The 19,976-nt window shown below is 36.7% G+C and overlaps 1 protein-coding gene across 17 annotated transcripts in view; it reads right to left on the bottom strand.

The window, feature by feature from the left end:
- The window catches only part of ESCO1 (establishment of sister chromatid cohesion N-acetyltransferase 1), a 63,411-nt gene that overhangs the window by 12,381 nt on the left and 31,054 nt on the right, over positions 1 to 19,976 (bottom strand). For 13 of the 17 annotated variants that reach the window (XR_006278891.1, XR_005290948.2, XR_006278892.1 and 10 more), the window contains 3 exons: positions 18,013 to 18,144; positions 3,330 to 3,419; positions 212 to 355 (listed from right to left, as the gene is read on the bottom strand). Coding sequence is in view for 9 of the 17 variants with exons in the window: in XM_038388792.2 (XP_038244720.1) it covers positions 212 to 355; positions 3,330 to 3,419; positions 18,013 to 18,144 (366 nt within the window). In the remaining 8 variants the exon portion in view is untranslated. Of the gene's footprint in view, positions 1 to 211; positions 356 to 3,329; positions 3,420 to 4,043; positions 4,166 to 18,012; positions 18,145 to 19,976 lie in introns of those variants that run through there. The other 4 variants (XR_006278894.1, XR_005290949.2, XR_006278893.1 and 1 more) reach the window with 3 other exon arrangements.

Below are 19,976 nucleotides of genomic sequence, written 5' to 3'. Positions count from 1 at the left end.
CTGCTAAATGCTGGGATTCCCAGTAGATGGTAGAATCCCCAAGTTTAGCTGTCACAAATAAAATCCTAAACACCTTAAAATAGGATCATATTAGACATTAATGGCCAGACCCGAATTTTAAGTACCTCTGTTGCTCTTGAATGTCTAAAAAATATAATTGGTCATTCAACACTGAATCTCCAGTCTGCACCTCTGGAATTTGATCACTTACCGACTGGATATGTTCTGCAATTAAACAACCAGTCACTTTTTTGTCATTAGAAATAAAGAGAAGTGTCTTTGTTCTAGAATAGCACATGAGCGGAGCCTGTTGGAATCCCAGGTCATTGTCTACCATCTCTCTAATCTCTTCAACCTGTCAAAATAATAAATTAAAATTAACATACAGCAGAAGAGCTACATATAGATGTACCACCCAACAAGAACTGCTACATGTTTATGGAAAGGTTCTAAACATATTAAACAGATTGGAAGTGTTATTTTTCCAGAAGTTTGAAGGATTACTCCTACATATAATATATGAAAGATAGCTATATGAATCTATTTAAAGAATGCTTAATTGCAAATATTAAATTAGACATTTCTTTTGGTCAACTTCAAGTAGTTTCAAACTTGATGTTAAGTCTTGTCCATTATCATGAATGCCTTTTAGGCCGGGAAACAGAATTCCTAAAATTAAGTTCAAACTTTGCTGAATTAGGCCAGTAAAGGTCCTAATCAAGCTCCATTACAACTCTCAAGTCCTAATTTTAGATGAGAGAGACTTTTTTAATCTCAGAAAAATCAGACAACTCTCCCTCTAAGTCTGAATGTGAAGAGCAGGAATGGATTAGCAGAAAGATATGAACACAAAGCTGGCAATTTTGAGTTGACTGCATACTTCAGATAAGAATATTAGTAACATCAAAAACTCCAATACTATCTATACACATTTAATTTTAAAATAACCTGGAGACATTATCTGTCAAGACTAGAATTCAAGAATAACTTTCACAAAGGTGATATTATTGGTTCCATCTCCTAATCCAAGATAAGTAGAAGTTGCAGTTTTATAAACCAGACCTGAACTACTGCCAAACAAACAATCTGATTTCCAGTATTAAGTGTACAAAATATTTGAAGTCACCAGTAATGAGTAGTAAGAATTCTAGACTTCTCTCTCAGCTTTAAGATTTCTTGTACTTTGCACAAAAGTTTCTTGGGTCTTAAAAGATACTCTAGCAAATTAATGAGGAGTCTGAAATGACTGAATGTCCCTCTCTGTTAGGATACATCTACACAGCAAAGAAAAACCTACAGCTGGCCCATGCCAGCTGACTCAGGCTCGCAGGGCTTGGGCTGCGGGGCCATTTCATTGCTGTATAGACTTCTAGGCTTGGACTGGAGCCTGAGCTCTGAGACCCTCCCACCCTGCAGAGTCTCAGGGCCTGGGCAGAGCCCAAGCCTACAAGCCTACACAGCAATGAACCAGACTCGCAGCCTGAGATGGCTGGCACAAGACTGTCACAGGTTTTTCTTTGTAGTATAAGGACACCTCTAGAGGCTAAAAAGCATCTGATAAATAAACAGGCAATATGCAAAAGTCTTACCTTAACGTTATATTAAAACTGAGATTTTAATCCCAAAGAAATGAGGTAATTCAGTGTAAAGTACAGCATTTCATGTGATGACAACGTAAGCAGTAAGAGTAGTGCATATGTAAATTTACCATTAGATGAGACATACTAATTTAGAAAAAAGAAAAGGAGTACTTGTGGCACCTTAGAGACTAACAAATTTATTAGAGCATAAGCTTTCGTGAGCTACAGCTCACTTCATCGGATGCATTACTAATTTAGAAAACTCTGTCTCAGTTTTTCATTAGGATCATACTAATAGTTTTGACACACTAGAGTGGAGAGCTACGGTTATCATGAGACTCTCTAATTTCCTGACTTGTGCAATTAAATTCTCAACCTTACATTTTTTTCTTTCAGGACAACCAGTCATCAACACAATTCATTAAAAATTAGTAAATGGGGGAGAAGTGTAACCAAAGCTGCAGGAAAAGGTGCCATAGAAAATGCTATCTAGAGCACAAAAAACATACACATGTTCCATCACTAATATCCCTGAAGGTCTCCCACTGATGTACTGAGCGGGGTAAAATCAGCTCAAGTTCATGAAATTTGAGCAAGCACCCTGTTTTTTTGTTGCAGTATTCTCTGACGTCCTTGGAAATGAGCTAAGAGAAGCAGTAATCACAGGTCTTACACTTAATATTGCAGAGCACTATGGCTATGCCAAAAGGCAAGTCATAAATTGTAATAATTCCTTGCTTGTAATATTTTAATAAGTTTAAACATGAATTAAAAATTTGTTAAAGATCTACTTCACAAGTCAAAAGCTATTCCTTCAACCTAACCAAGTCACAACTTCTTGAATATTTTGCTACTACTAGAAATGTAAAATCACAATGAAATAAAATTACTTCTAATCATTGCCCAAATCAGATACTTGAATACTCATTATGACAATTTGTCCAACTGCAAGTTCACAGGTACTAGAAAATTTTGCAGAATATGATAAGAAAAAAGGTAACAGATTTTGATACTAAAAGATTTTTGATAGTATGTTACAATTAATTTCAGTCTTGAATCTCTCTTGGATTTATCTAAATTTAGACTGCATGATCTGAACTACAATTAAATTCAGTCTGTCAGTCTTCATTATTATAATATGTATTTCAAAAGATTTTAAACCTATTATTAAAAAGGTTAGATTTATATTTAAATGTGATATTTCAGTTTAGCAGGCTTAAAACTTCAATGACATTTTACAAAAGCATTATTTCTCTCTTCTGGTATTTCGGAACCAACTGCTAATCTCAAAGGCTGGATTTGTCAGTTGTTCCACATGCAAAACTCTACTTGAAACCAACAAGAGTCTGTAATATATATCAATTGCAGATCAAGCCCCTATGATAATTTCTTGAAAGTAAAATAATGCAATTTCTCATAACTCCCCCCTTCAATTGTTTACTCTATTAATCAACTACAGACTACCCTTAGTGTCATGATCAAAGGGCTTCACCTAGGATAGGGTGAATACATAGAGCTGAATTATCAGATGTGCCAAAGTTGGACTTGGTGCAGTTGGGGAGTGAGGGAAGGTGGTAACCGTAAACCTGCACTGAAGTGTTCTGATAGTTTTGGCATCAAAGAAAAGACTTCATAATAAAGTAAGTTTATAGTGAAATAAAAAGTTTAACACCATTGTTCTCACACAAAAAAAAAACTATTGTGCAGGACAGAGTATACTTTATAAGAAATTAAATAGCTTCAATGTACCTTTTTAAGTGCATATTTTGGATCATCAGGAAGAACCATTATTATCTTGCCATCAGGATATTCAGCCAAAATTCTCTCTTTCTTCCATCCCTAAGTAAAACAAACATTTATCTATACTGTGTATAAGATAATCCTTTTACAACCAGAAAAGTGACATACATATCAGTATATCTAGGTATAGTCAGCCTGTGCAAAACCTATGCAATAACTAATTAGTGATAGTTTACTGGTAAACAACCTGATCAGTCAGCCTTATTTATCCACACAATAGGCATAATGCAGTATCATTCAATGCAACATTCTGTATACTAACCATACCCAGACACATCTCATGAAACTTATTTTAAAATTTCCAAATGGATGATTTTTTTTTTTTTTTTTTTTTTTGCAAGATTGTAGTTCAAACTAAATTTTCAGGGTTAACGAAAACTCACTCAACTGATATAACTAATTTCCCAATCTACAAGAAATATATTTTCCAGAGTCCAGAAATGGAAATAAACTAAGTTTTTATTTTTAAAAATTCTTTAACACGGTTACCTCCAAAAATACACACTCAGTTTTAAAGTTCTGGCATGCGAAAGACCTCCAGGAGGTTTTAAATGAACTGATTGGCATGCAGTTGCCCAAAACTTAAAGAACAGGGTTTTTTGTTGTTATGATCATAAACTATGAAAGCCACAAGAAGGAGACTATAAAAAGTATTATAACTACCTTCTAAGAATCTAATGGGGAAGGAGGCTACGTTGTGTGTATCTGAAGTTAAACATACTCAAAAAAATAGAGGTAATTAATTCTTCTTCAGATCCACACTCATGGTGATTAATGAGCAGTACCTGCATGGAAAAAACAAACAAAAAAGCCACTTAAATCTAGTAAGATGGGACAGATCCAGAAATTAGAAATCGAGTTGCTTTGACGGGATTCTGAAAATATTGAATACAAAAGAAATGAGGAACACTTAACTAGCTGACCTGTAAGTCTCACACAAAGCACCTTTATGTAAAAAGCCTTTGAAGAACCAATACAGATGGAACGATTTTCTCAGTGACATGTACCATCTGACTTAAGTAAAATTTTACCTGACTAAAAAGCAAACAACTGGATTTGGCACTGACAATGCCATATATACTACCAATACAGGACAAGTTTCAGAAGGGTTATTTCTACTTCATTTTTTAATTATCTTGATACTTTCAACCATTCTTTCCCAAACAAAATGCAAGATGACACTTTTAGAAACAACTGGTATCACAGATTTTCACTTGAGAAAACTGGCACAAGAGGGCTCATTAGAACGTATGCTGTTCCCGAATGATGCAACTGCTGAAAACTAGTATCACAGGAATGTCATGCACAAGTTTAGTTTCAATCCTGCCACCTTCCCCTCCCAATGATAGCACTGAATACCAACAGAGAGGGGCAGGCCAGTCGAATGATGGTAAAATTCTGCTCTGGGGCACAGTAAACAGCATTATGATGGCACCAAGGTAGTGGAACAGCAGCACTTGTGAGAACTTGATCTCCAGTTAGAGCAAATGTAAAGTCTCCTAGATGAAGCAGGGATTAAGTCATCATCTGTTTTTTGGTGTCTCACTTCAACCTCCCACAGCTTCCATCACCTACTCCTGACCCACTGAGAATGTCACTCAGATGGTGTAAGTAACGTGACAAGAATCCTACCAAAACAAAGATGCAGCCTTATATTTTTGGTAAAGTCACAGAGGGCATTCCAAGTAGAGTTGGTCAGCTATTTTTCATCAAAATGAAAGTTTGACAAAAGTAGAAAAAAATTATGAAAATTATATTTTCAGAACAGCTCTATTTCCAATGAGTACTGTCTAACTATGAGGAGGGGGCGGGGAAAATGTACATTTCATGTTGCCTCATTCTGCTGCCAGTGCTTTCAAGACAAGTAATATTTTAGTAGCACGACTCTAAACTACAGTGGAGAATTCAATAAAATCAACAGGAATTAAATCATGAAGGATAAATGAAGCTCTCTCTAAATATTTTCAGGATTCTTTTTTAAATTGATTTTACTGTTTCTCTTATTTTCTGATTTTTTTAAAAAAGGAACTGAATATATTTTAGTACAAGACAGTGATTGTTTTCAGCACTGCCATTATTCATTTCCAAATTCCAGAGGCTTAGAATTCAGCCACAAAGGTACAATTAGGACTGAAAACTTTTATTTTAAAGTCTTGCCATGCCAACACCTTATGAGTGTTCAAAGAAAGATTTAGAATTAATATGATTTTACAGCAGAGGGTAGAAAGCAAGTTTAAAAATGTTTCCACATTTTGATTTTTGGAGTTAGCTGTGGGCATTTCCAATAGTTAACATGTTTAAACCAATATCTTTTGTCAGCATTCCTATTGTTGTTCATGCTATTGTAAGGAACAAGCCACATTTCTTCGTTATACAGTGTTGATAGAAACACCCCAAAAGAGATCAAGGTATTATTCTCAGATTAAAGCTTCCAATCAGTAATAATTTATCAAATTAAATATCTGCAAATATATCCAATATGATTTTAATGACGGTATCTTGTATGCATTTTGAGGGCATATTTTCCTTTAAAGAAAACACATCTACCTACACCCATATTAAAATACAATTAAATGAAAGCGTAGTACTGTGCAGGGAACACTAGTTGTAATGTTGTGGCTTTAGGGCATCATTTTATTTACACTAGGTGCAAAGTGACAATACAAAATACAATTGTGAGCTTTGCTCAAAGCAAGTGCAATTTCGATGGTGCTAGCAACTCGTGCATGCTTTGTAAGCACTTGTGTGAGTACGTGTGAAGTATCTGATTAAAATAGGACCATGCAAACCATTGTTGCTACCACTGTTATATAATTGCAGCGAATCTTATACATAGTATGACACATGGCCAGAAAGGGTTAAGCAGCTTGCAGTCTAAATAACCCAGAGCCAACCTTTAGAGATGTTAGAAAGTATGCAAGTGGTCATTAGGACCACTCCATGCTAGATAGGCTAGAACTTTGAAGTGAAAACCTGTATTGTTATAGAATTAGAGGTAATACTAATTGTGTGTGTTTACATGGTTAACATTAAACCAGATACAAGTAAACAAACCGTTCCTGTCTGTCACTATAGCTATTAATTCAGCGATCAAAAGAGAATAAATATTAAGATGAATCTTGGGTGCAATAATGTCATTGTCTATATGTCTTTTTGAAGTTTGTGATAGATTGCCTGATGGATAAATTGCCCTATGTTAACTTGTGTAACTAATTACTGGTGGTGCTTAGGAAATAAGCCTCCATAAATTGCCTATTGTTCGCTGAAGTACTCCAACCAGTCAACTGTATAAAAAGGGCTTGGGTCCTAATCCTTTTTATCTCAGATCCGCTTGAGGCTTCATGCAGGGGAAGCATAAGCTACAAGGCTGAGATCCCAGTCCTGACTGGACCACCCTGAATATAAACATCGCACTATAATCTATGGACTAATTCTGAAAGAACTCTTTGCATCTACAAAACTCAACATTTCTGCTATGACTTTGAACCTCAAGAATTGTACTCATGTCTGTATGTATACTGATCTTTTAACCAATACTCTCTCTTCTAATAAATTTTAGTTTAGTTAATAAAAATTGGCTGTCAGTGTGTATTTGGGTATGATGTGGAATATTCATTAACCTGGGAGGTAATGTGTCCGATCCTTTGGGACTGATAGAACTTTTTTATATGATTAAGATTTTCAGTAATCCTTACCATATTTGACTTGTGTGTCTGGGTAGAGGCATGAGGCTGGGTTACTTTAAGGGAACTGTGGTGTTGGTTTCTGGGTAACCATTGGAGTATTACAGAAGCTGTTTTGTGCTGCTTTGGTATATCTAAATACTGGATTATCCATCAGTTTTGGGGATTGTCAGCTTCGTTCTTTGCAGTTCACCCTTATTGAGTGACCTCAGCTGGCTCCCCGGGACTCCAGTCACAAGATGAATGGGATTACCAGCATAGCAAGCGTCTACTGTAGCATTACACCCCATATACTTCATAATATTATACGAGTATGGCATAATTGTGATGTATTTTGTGCAAGATAGAGGCATGTGAGATATCATTGAAAAGGTTATGATTTACTGAATAGGATTATCTTACTTGTATGTATGTATCATTTTGGTATCTGAAGTTAGGAAAACTTTCTATGCCTCTATTACAAATGTGTTTACACCTGGGGAAAAGATTGTCAGTCTAGATGGCTGGCTGGGAAGGGCCGTTAGGGAGAACATTAGCTCTTACAAGAATCTCATCTCCCACCAGGGAGCCTTCCTGAGAACACTACAAACAGCCTCTGAGTCATGGCTGCTGTGACCCTACAGGGACATGTGACCAAGTCACCTGGTACTGGACTCCATCTTGGAATACCAGTGCTTTTCCACTGACCAGGCGTGGGAACCAAGCTTGGACACAAAGGGTTCCCGCCCTATGCAAAAGCTATTTAAGGCCGGGAAGTGACATCATCGAGGTTCTTCACTGACCCTCCACCCTAAAGAAATTCTTCGAAACACCTGAGGGAGTGTTCGACCCAGGCTAGAGAGGTTTCCAGCCTGTGAAAGGAATACCTTTTAAGCTGCAAGCAAGGGCAGCTGACCCATTAAAAAAAAAAATCTCTCTAACCAGATTAAATCATCTTTTAGGATGAGAAATTGCTACTCATATCCAAATCTCTTAATATATTAAGTTTAGACTGCATTTTTGTTTATTTGCTAGGTAATCTGCTTTGATATGTTTGTTATCCCTTTTAATCACTTAAAATCTATCTTTTGTACTTAATACACTGGTTTTAGACAAGGCAAAAACAAAAGTATGTGGGAGTCATAACTTGGAGCAAAAAACTGTGTATATTCCTCTCCACACTGAAGGAGGGGATGAATGAGTTTATTTTGTACAGTTCCTCTGTGCAGCGCAAGATGGTATAATTTTGGGTTTACCCTCCAAAGAGGGGTGTGCACTTGAGTAGCTGGGCAGTTCCTTAGCTGAAGCCTTCCCATACAAAGCTGATCTCAGTGTCTGTATGTAGCTGCAGCTGGGTGGACCTGTGTGTGTGCTAGAGGGAGCTTGAGGGCCTGTCACAGCAGAACAGTGTGAAGGGAGCCCAGGTTGGTGGGTCAGGTGGACTCAGTGGTATCCCAGTACCAGGTGGCATCACAGTCTGCAATGCCAAAGTTCTCTAATATAGACTTGCCTTTAAAGCACATAAGCTAAGAACACAGTAGAATGCATTAACTCTGAATTTCCCAAGTTCGTATAAACTTAAAAATGCAATCAGATTCCAAAAATTGTTTGTGCCACATAAGAATGGCCATACTGGGTCAGACCAAAGGTCCATCCAGCCCAATATCCTGTCTACTGACAATGGCCAATGCCAGCTGCCCAGAGGGAGTGAACCAGCAGGTAATAAGTGATCTCTCTCTCCTGCCATCCATCTCCACCCTTTGACAAACAGAGGCTAGGGACACCATTCCTTATCCATCCTGGCTAACAGCCATTAATGGACTTAACCTCCATGAATTTATCCAGTTCTCTTTTAAAGCCTGATTTAGTCCTAGCCTTCACAACCTCCTCAGGCAAGGAGTTCCACAGGCTGACTGTCCGCTGAATGAAGAAGAACTTCCTTTTATTTGTTTTAAAGCTGCTGCCCATTAATTTCATTTGGTGGCCCCTAGTTCTTATATTGTAGGAACAAGTAAATAACTTCCTCCACACCACTCTGATTTTATATACCTCTATCATATCTCCCCTTAGTCTTCTCTTCTCCAAGCTGAAAAGTCCTAGCCTCTTTAATCTCTCCTCATATGGGACCTGTTCCAACCACCTAATCATTTTAGTTGCCCTTTTCTGAACCTTTTCTAATGCCAGTATATCTTTTTTGAGTTGAGGGGACCTCATCTGTATGCAGTATTCAAGATGTGGGCGTACCATGGATTTAAATAAGGACAATAAGATATTCTCCATCTTACTCTCTATCCCTTTTTTAATGATTCCAAACATCCCATTTGCTTTTTTGACTGCCGCTGCACACAGTGTGGACATCTTCAGAAAACTATCAACGATGACTCCAAGCTCTTTCTCCAGATTAGCTGCAGCTAAATTAGCCCCATCATATCGTATGTATAGATTCATAGATATTAAGATCAGAAGGGACCATTATGATCATCTAGTCTGACCTCCTGCACAATGCAGGCCACAGAATCTTACCCACCCACTCCTGCAAAAAACCTCTCACCTATGTCTGAGCTACTGAAGTCCTCAAATTGTGGTTCAAAGACTTCAAGGAGCAGAGAATCCTCCAGCAAGTGACCCCGTGCCCCATGCTACAAAGGCAGGCAAAAAAACTCCAGGGCCTCTTCCAATCTGCCCTGGAGGAAAATTCCTTCCTCCCCCCAAATATGGCGATCAGCTAAACCCTGAGCATATGGGCAAGATTCACCAGCCAGATACCCAGGAAAGAATTCTCTGCAGTAACTCAGATCCCACCCCATTAACATCCCATAACAGGCCATTGGGCCTATTTACCATGAATATTATAGTTGGTTATTTTTTCCAATGTACATTGCTTTATCTACATTAAATTTCATTTGCCATTTTGTTGCCCAATCACTTAGTTTGGGGAGATCTTTTTGAAGTTCTTCAGAGTCTGCTTTGGTCTTAACTATCTTGAGCAGTTTAGTATCATCTGCTAACTTTGCCACCTCACTGTTTACCCCTTTCTCCAGATCATTTATGAACAAGTTGAATAGGAGAATAGGATTGGTCCTAGGACTGACCTTTGGGGACCACCACTAGTTACCCCTCTCCATTTTGAAAATTTACTATTTATTCCTACCCTTTGTTCCCTGTCTTTTAACCAGTTCTCAATCCATGAAAGGATCTTCCCTCTTATCCCATGACAACTTAATTTACGTAAGAGCTTTGGTGAGGGACCTTGTCAAAGGCTTTCTGGAAATCTAAGTGCACTATGTCTACTGGATCCCCCTTGTACACGTTTGTTGACCCCCTCAAGGAACTCTAATAGATTATTAAGACATGATCTCCCTTTACAGAAGCCATGTTGACTTTTGTGCAACAATATATGTTTTTACGTGTTTGACAATTTTATTCTTTACTATGGTTTCAACTAATTTGCCCGGTACTGATGTTAGACTTATTGCTCTTTAATTGCCAGGATCACCTCTAGAGCCCATCTTAAATATTGGTGTTACATTAGCTATCTTCTAGTTATTGGGTACAGTAGCTGATTTAAAGAATAGGTTACAAACCATAGTTAATAGTTCTGCAATTTCACATTTGAGTTCTTTCAATACTCTTGGGTGAATGCCCACTGATCCCTGTGACTTGTTACTGTTAAGTTTCTCAATTAATTCCAAAACCTCTTCTAGTGGCACTTCAATCTGTGACAATTCCTCAGATTTGTCACCTATAGAAGATGTCTCAGGTTTGGGAATCTCCCTAACATCCTCAGCTGTGAAGACTGAAGCAAAGAATTCATTTGGATTCTCTGAGACGACTATCATCTTTAAGTGCTCCTTTTGTATCTCGATTGTCCAGGGGCCCCTGGTTGTTTAGCAGGCTTCCTGCTTCTAATGTACTTAAACATTTTGTTATTACCATTTGAGTTTTTGGCTAGCTGTTCTTCAAACTCCTTTTTGGCTTTTCTTATTAAAATTTTTACATTTAATTTGGCAGTGTTTATGCTGCTTTCTATTTACCTCACTAGGATCTGACTTCCACTTTTTCAAAGATGCCTTTTTATCTCTCACTACTTCTTTTACATGGTTAAGCCAAGCCACGGTGGCTCTTTTTTAGTTCTTTTACTGTGTTTTTTAATTTGGGGTATACATATACGTTGAGCTTCTACTATGGTGTCTTTGAAAAGTGTCCATGCATATGATCTTGACTTGTCTACAAAAATAGGTTCCCCAAAAAATTTTCCTGAAAAGCAGATGATGTACTCAGATTCTTCTTGAAAATATTTAGTTTTGGATGAAAGAAGTCACTCGATACCGTTCAATTCTGTAAGGAACTTCACAAGTTCTTTTCTTGATTATGCCTTTAACAGGAATGTCTTTCTGAAATTAAATTCTAACAGTGAACCTTTGTACATTTCATCTTTGACACTTTGTGAAGATAACAAAGTAACAGGGTCTATTGCTTAGAGTGCAGAACTGAAATAAGGTGACCTGGATTCCTATTTCCAGCTCTGCCACTAATTGAGTGACCTTGGCTAAGTCACAACTTCTCATTGCCTTCATACCCTCACCTGTAAAATGAGGTGTTACCTCTTAAGGGATGTTGAGATTTTGATTGTAGAATACTTCATCATCCTTCATCCAAGAATCATAAGTACACAGTATTATCAGAGGTTAAAATAAAATTAAGACATTTTTAGAACAGTAAAAGAAACGTGATATCAAATAGCATGAGCTATCCTATTTGAAATACAGCAAGTCTTGCTCTCCACCGAGTATCTATCCTCATACTCAAGGATTCAGTATGGTTAAGAGAAAACATAAGTCTGCTGTTTACCTCCATCTTATGAAGATAAATGTTCAGTTTTATCTTCAGTACCAATATCCTATTAAATTCCCAAATTCCAAAAGAGGTATTAAAAATGCTTTAAGCCAATAGCCATTACAAATAGTTTTAAGTCTTGTCCTTGGGGTCTGGTTACCCTAAGAATTATGAGCATGGATTCTAAGATATATTCCCAGCAGTAAACAGTGATTTACACTTACTATTCAGACTAGATGTGATCCAAGATACTTTCTCCCTACACACAGTCATGCCTGAGTCATAGTCCTACTGCAACTAGAGATGAACTCCATGTGAAAAAATATTGTGATCATGTAATTAGAGATGGTATCACAGAACACTGAATTCAGGTTGTCTGTGAAACTTTAATTCTGCCATCTCCTAACTTTTACGTGCTTGACTTTGCTACCTTAATAATGTTATTTTAAACACAGAAGAGAGTAAGTGAATGAGTGTAAGTAATTTCCTAGGTTTTTAAGAAAACTGAAAAAAAAACCCAGAAATTCCCTCCTGTGGCATATCAACATCTCCACTAATCATTGAGAGAGCCGGAACTTTTAAATTCATCACACAGACCTGTGCCATTTGAGCTAACTGAGTAACTGATAGCAGTAGTATGTTTCAGAGTAGCAGCCGTGCTAGTCTGCATTTGCAAAAAGAAAAGGAGTACTTGTGGCACCTTAGAGACTAACAAATGCATCCGATGAAGTGAGCTGTAGCTCACGAAAGCTTATGCTCTAATAAATTTGTTAGTCTCTAAGGTGCCACAAGTACTTTCTTTTTGCAGTAGTGTGTTGACATCCTCTACGTCGACAAGCACTGCAAGAGACACCTTACAAGTGGGTTTCACAGATATGTATTGACAGCAGAAGAATGGCAAGTCTCTAGAATTCCATTCCAGACTCTGTGCTTTAGTGGGAGCAGACTCTTGTATCATCTTAGCTACCCAGTCCCTATTCCAGTCTTGTCTTCCCCCATCCCTGACTCCTTGTCTCAGTTCCATTCTCTTCACCTCTATAATTCTAGTCTTCATTCCTCAGACTTCTCATCCCAGTACCCAGCACATCCTAGGTTCACCCCTCCAAACTCCATGCCCAAGACTAAGCCTCCTCGCCTGCACTTTAGCATGGGCAAAACAACTTATTTTTCCCTAGCTTTGTTCTCAGAAATTGCTGAACCATTTTGGCTGAAGTTCTCCAAAAAATTTTCAGTCTGAGGCAGACACCCAGCCTGGAAAATTTCAGCCCAATTTGTTAGTTTGGCAAGTTAAAAGCAACTAAAAACAGGGCTTTATAACAGGGGCTAGTAGCATTGCCTATAATAATCAGTAACTTTGAACACAATAACTGGAACACTGATTAATATTATTGTAAGCTTGTGAAGTCTTTGGAGAATACATAAGACTTAAATCTCTTCCTAAAAGTCAGCAAGACACAGAGTTGAAAGGAACTAAAAAAAAAGTAAATTTTTGGTTTACCTCATTAAAATGAAAGTTGTTTCAATGATGACACCAAAAAACTTCATATTTGCCTTTTGAAATGAAAGACAGCTATATTTAAAGCAAAAAGCAAGTATTCTTATCTTGCATAAAATAAAGATTTAACCTGGACTTGAAAAATCCATATGCCAGTAGTGAGTAAAAGCCTTCCTTGGGAACTGGAGAGAGAATGCACCTAAAGCCATCAATATTTACAGAATTCAGGGTTTCCTGGAAAAATATTTTCAGAACTTCTGGGTGCAAAAACAATCTTTAAAATATGAACCAAAGCAATGTTAGCTTCTTTACTCTGCAGACAAATGGTACCACTGTCTCTACTGTTCGGTTTTCTCCAAGTAGTAGCCAAGTGAAATTGGCAAGATACTAATCAGTGTCACAGCTGTTATTGAGAACCTTGAAGGCAGACATGAAACTGGAAGAAAAAATATCCCTCTGCTACTATTTGAGAAACGATGAACAGTAGCAATGGAGTTAGTTACAGGGGAGGATGACCCTTAAATAAAATTAAAAAAAAAAACAAAAAACCACACACCACACAAAAAATTGAGAGACTGACCTAGAGAGGATAGATGAACAGAGACAAACCCTCTTTTGCTGCAGTCAAAAGGCCATGAGGCTTAGAGCAGCAAAGATACCTCCTGCCCCAACAACAGACAGGAAGCTTTAGGGTGGGAAAGCAGAAGCGAAACCTTCTTTCTCCTTCTGTGAGTCCAGCAGCTTTTGGTTCTCCCAATGTATTAACCTCTTGAAAAACCAGGATCTATCAATCTAAGTAATTTTCTAATATCTCACAATGAGACAGCACAGGGTGAAACTTGTGAGTGGTGGTGGAGTGGAAGCAGGTGTCTTGAGATACTGCCCTCCCCATACTGTTAGATGAAAAAATAAAGTTGAGAACCACCGTATTAGACAATTAACAGGGGCTGATACAAAGATGGAGACTGTAAATAGGCATCAGAGACTGGCTTCCAGCACCTTGCCTTTCTTATCGGGGGTGGATTTCTCATCAAGACTATTACGTGGAGCTTGTTGTTTGCTTTCCCTCTCCTTTTTTCCAATCTGGCTAGTAGAATTAGCCCTGTAACTAGGAGAAATCTGGTAATTTTTGTCAAATCTTGGCCTAACTCCTTCAGAAGTTAGAGGGGAAAAAAAAAAAATACATGAGTGAGCGACCAAGTATGTGCATGTGTGAGAGCGCACAGGACAAGCTTCTGGGAGAGAGTGTTACATCATGGTATTTGCCTCTTCAAATAGGCTTGAGATGGACTAAAATATTTGCTTTGAACATAGTTTAGATTCTTTTAATCAGGACAACTTTTCATACAAACTAAAGAAAGCATCAGAATGAAAATGGTCTCAATTAACTGCAAGAAGAGGTTCTATAATAAAATTTTTTAAAAAGTCTTTAATCATAAAAAGGAACCAGCCACCACATGGGGAAATAAGAAGACATCTGTGGCCATGCGGTAGCTCAACTGTGGCCTGTTCTGCCCAATTTTAAAGTACTCTTGGAAATTGTACTCTGTGTCCTGAATAGGATAGATCTGTGAAAGGAAACTAGATGAACAGCAGCTGGGAAGCAATTTTAGAAGAAGAATCATGTTTCAGAGTTTAGTTGATGATAGCAAGGGGCTTAATTTATTCTCTTATTCATCTGCGGATTGGCCAAAAGAATGTGGAAGACAAATTTTTTTTTTTTTTTTTTAAGAAAGAGAGACAGTCTACTTTCATGGTCACGTCATGGTAGCAGCAGGTGCTCACATTATAGTTTGCACATTTTTTCTTTCCTATCTGTTTGAGATTTTAGAGAGAGAAATGCTCAGTATCATCCCAAGGTAGATAGGGAAGGAAGAGAGAAAGTGTAGCTTTACTTTTCTCCCTAACAATAAGCCTGACAAATTTTCTCATGTCTCCCACTGAGTCATCACAGGATGAAGGATCTGAGTAGTGGAGGAATGGAGGAAGGTGTCTTGAGATACTACCCTTAAAAGTAAAATCAAGCTCCAACATGAGCAAGGATAACACTGCTTAAGGATCATGTGCAAAATGACTGAAGAACTAATGAAATGACATCACAGTTTTCGAGAGTGAAAGATTAGCAATTTAAAGAGGGAAAGATCTTTAATCAATGTTTAAAACTCTGATTTTGTTACCGCCTATTTAATTTAAACAATTAACTTTTGGAGAAAGTTTCAATGCCGTCAACTTACATTAACATGCAGCAATTGACAATATATACCCTGAGTCGTCACTCCCTCCAGAAGCTGTCTAGAAAAACTAAGATGAGCAAAAGTTGACTTTTCTGATATTTCTAGAATCAGAAAAACTAACATTTCAGGCTTTCTTTAGACATCAAAGCAAAATAAAAAAAGGCAAAAAGGCCAATTTTGAAAAAAATCCTTTCAAGACACCTTTATAGATGTTTCTATCACAGCCATCATCATAGTATACTGAATCTACCCAGAACACCAAGCCCACATGAAGACCTGGAAGAGAGGAAACAGAATGGCCAGTAAAATGCAGTGTGGGTTATAACAACTAGAAAGAAGAGTATGTATTCATTCAGTTCTAAATTAAATTTCCCATTGTTTGGCCAACTATAGATTTGGTTAAGCATTTTTCAACTAAAAATAAGGGAGGAAGTGTCAAAGACATTCACAAAACTATTTCCCTTGTTTTCATCTCTATTTTATATTAATGTATTACATAAAATCATCATCCCAGTTGCCATAGTATCTCTTATTCTACAGTAATCTTTAGAAATGACTTGAGACGTCACAACCGGAGTCTCTCAGATTTCAGAGAGATAAGATATTGCTCTCACTCACTAGGAGGTGCAGGCAAAAATAGCATGCTTGGGTGCAATTTATATAAAGCTTTTTCACAGCCATAAGCCACCTTTCTAAACACCTTGTCTGCAGCATATTTAAAAATTCTAGCCTTTTTCTTTCCATTTTTTTTTTAAATAAACTCTCTAGCTTTTGAACTTTTTCATTGTAAACTACGAAGTTATTCCAGACTGAAAGGGAGAAGAAACTGCCGTAAAAAACAAACACATGCATACCAGTCTTATCCTAGAGACATCTGTGATAGCAAGGAAAGGAGGGCATATCAGCTGTTCCAACTCTCATCATTCTTAAAGCATTTTAAATTATTTATTCACTTCCTCAGAAACTCCTACCAGGTCCCCCAATACCACCTGAAGCTATACATCACCAATGTGCTAGAAGCTGTGAATGGCTATAGGACTAGTTTATAAACTGCTGTTCAAAGGATTTAATTTAGTCTTTCCTCATTTGTTCTTATAGCAGTTTCATTCCCACACCTGTTTCCATTTGTCCATAAAAATGCTCTTCCACAATGGCAATCAAAGCATTTCAAAACCAGATGTGCATCAGTAGCCTTTGTGCCGTTTGCTACAGTATCTATACTACTACACCAGACAAGACAAAGAATCCTGGGAAACATCCGAGACCCAAAAATTCTTTAAGATGACCAATTGACAGATTTACTATGGACAAATTGGAATATGTAGGAAAACAGGTATTAAGTTGCCTTCTATCACAGTCTCTACCTATCCATCCCCTTCAATTTGCCTAATGCTTTTCAGAAAAGATTTTCTCAGATGTTTGGGATTCAGCCAGCCAAGAAAAGAAAAGAATGAAACAAGTCCTCAATATTTGGCAATAATTGTTTAAAGTAACTAGATGGTTTCAAAGTATTAGTAATGGATCTTTTTTAGACCACTGATTCAAACTCAGATCAGGATTTAATAGTAGTCTAATTGCTGTTTGGTACCTATATAAAATGAATTGGTGGCCTCAGTTCAATTATCCTGGAGGTCTTATCTACTTGCGTGTAGAGTACTGAAGGTAACATGCGTGATTAACAAACGAACAAAAAAAAACGAAACAGACTTTATAGATTCTGTTCTGGATTTCAGACACTTAAACAAGTTTTGAAAGTAGCTGATTTTACAAAATACTTATCTGAAATTGTACAGCACTTCAAGCTTGTGTTTTAAACTTGAGTTAACTCAACCATACCTATTATGCATAAGTAGAGTATGAAATGTGCAGTTATAATTTTAATTATACTGTTAAAAATAGTAGTCTATTCTCTAAAGTTTTAATACACTGTAATGCTATGCTCAAAGTTCCAAGATATTCCAACTCTGAATCACTGATATTAATTTAACATACCCAATATAAAAAAAAAGTGAATTAGAAGTCATCTGGATGACATTCTAAAGACAATGATCTCCCCAACTAGTTCTTATGCCAAATGTTATAGCAATACCAATTATACCAAAAGCTAAATTTAACAAAACTTTAAAAAAAAAAGTGATAAATGACTATTTTACTACAAAACAATACAGAAATACAAGGAAGGGACAAAACAGAATGGGAATATTGCTTTCGTGATAATCAATTTTTGGAGGTGACTTTTTAATACGAGCGAGGCTCCCTTAACAAAAATAATGTTTACCACAGATGAATTTATCATTTACTGTGATATTTTAAGAGTTTATTAAAAGTAATCTGAATTGCATTTGATGTACAGCAAAGGAAAACAAAGCTTATTACTGTTTAAAAAAAAGACATGAAGTTCTTACCACATATTTTACAGCACTTATGAATTGGTTGTGGAAGAGCAGATGTTGAGTTTCATCCTCTGGATTTGATGCCGTGTAAAGCATTCCACAAATATTACAGGAAATAGCGCCAAATCTTTTCTGTCCTGCATCCTATTTAAAAAAAATATATAGTATACATTTTATATATACAGATACACACACACACACACACACACACACACACACTGCTCAATATGAAGTTACCAGCAGAAATGTTTCATAGCTAGATATGCAATTCACAAACATAAGCACATGTATATTCTGCACGGAGGCTAAAAGGAAGTGGGGAAGAAGGAAAAAAAGAAGTATACTAAATATATAGTGACCAGAAGTCTACCCTCCAATGGCCAGCACACAAGCGGAGTTACAGCAGAGGCCATAGACTAAAGACACATTAAGACAACTTCTCCCCCACCCAAAGTGTTAATTGTAGCTCTTCCAGGTTAGAGTTAAGACATAGTAGCAGGACCACATGAAGAAACATTGACTGCTCATCCTTTTCTTTCATAAAAAATTATGACAGACAATGACCTCTTTACCTACTTTGCTGCCTAAGTTTAGCCATCATGTATTAAAAATAATAATAAAAAAAATTACTCGTTCCCTATGCTTTAACTCCTGTCTGTCCTTAGATAGCGAGCTTCTTGAGCATGGACCATCATGTCCCGAGTGCCTGGAAAGCATCTAGCATATTGTAGGCACTACCATTAAAAAGCAAACAAAAAAAACAACCCCAAACACACACCACAATACACAACAAAACACCTAACCGCTATGGAAATAAGCATTAGAGGAACAGTCGTACACGTTATGTCTTGACATTGTATTTCAAATTTCTACAGTGAAATTAATTTGTTAAATATTTTGAAATTAAATTGTACTGTGTTTTTCCATTTCCCTTCCTCTTCCCTTCTCCCAAAGTTTTAGGGGTATGAGTCGCATTTTATATATAACAAATCATATGCATCAGTTAAGAATATACCCCTTGCCCAGAAATCTAAAGATTCTTAACTTTATCATGCTTTGTATTGTCTTGTTTTCCCTAATACTATAAAAAAGTCCAATATAAAAAGGAACACTCAGTAATTTTGTTCTGACATTTAATCTTATTGCTGTTTTGTAATCTATTACAAAATTCATTTAGCACACAGACAATTCAGTATTTGTTTTGCAATTTGCTGATTAAACAAGTATTATTCATTATGAAGAGTACAAAGAAGTAGGAATCAATACAATTAATGCCTAACAGGGAATAAAATCTCAAGTACAGGGTCTTTATTTATTTGAACTAAGTAATTCACATGGACAAAGGCTGTTCCAAAGAACAGATGTATATATTGATAAGGCTGGAAACTTATCTTACGTTTTGGTTTAAAAAGAATCAAACCTGTGTTTGGACTTTGTTTAAAGTGTGTACGAGAAAGGTAATGGATTATAAAACACAGAAGGTTAAAAATGGAGTTTAACTAGGTAGACCTTACACACAATATGGAATCCAATTACCATAGTATTTAGTAAACAATACTACATAAGTAAAAGGGAATTTTCTAGGGAAAATTTTTAGTGATGTGTGTGTGTTAATCTCAAAATATAATACTGCATGAATATTTACTGTGAATTTAATTTCATCTTTTAAAAAAGCAGATATATTTATAGACTTTTTATACTATATTACTGGGAATGTCTTTTTGCAGTATAACTGGACTTTTTCAGCCTGTTTCCCACTCCCTCTTCAACTTGTAACAATATTTGGTTTAACTGGTCTGAAGAGAATTAGATCAAACTATCAGAGAAACGGTTGTAATCTCAAGCAAATCTATCAGTGAAGTCTGAACTTTAAGAATATAGTTTCTTTTCTAAGGAAAAGACGCATCTTAGTATACCCTGTAAGTTACCCACTATAACCATGCTCTATTAATTCTAATAATTTTTCACAAGTTTCA

The sequence above is a fragment of the Dermochelys coriacea genome, chromosome 2 (genome assembly GCF_009764565.3).
Source record: "Dermochelys coriacea isolate rDerCor1 chromosome 2, rDerCor1.pri.v4, whole genome shotgun sequence".
Taxonomy (NCBI): Eukaryota; Metazoa; Chordata; order Testudines; family Dermochelyidae; genus Dermochelys; species Dermochelys coriacea.
The sequence above is the reverse complement of the archived record's forward strand: the minus strand, read 5'-3'. Positions and strand labels throughout refer to the sequence as shown.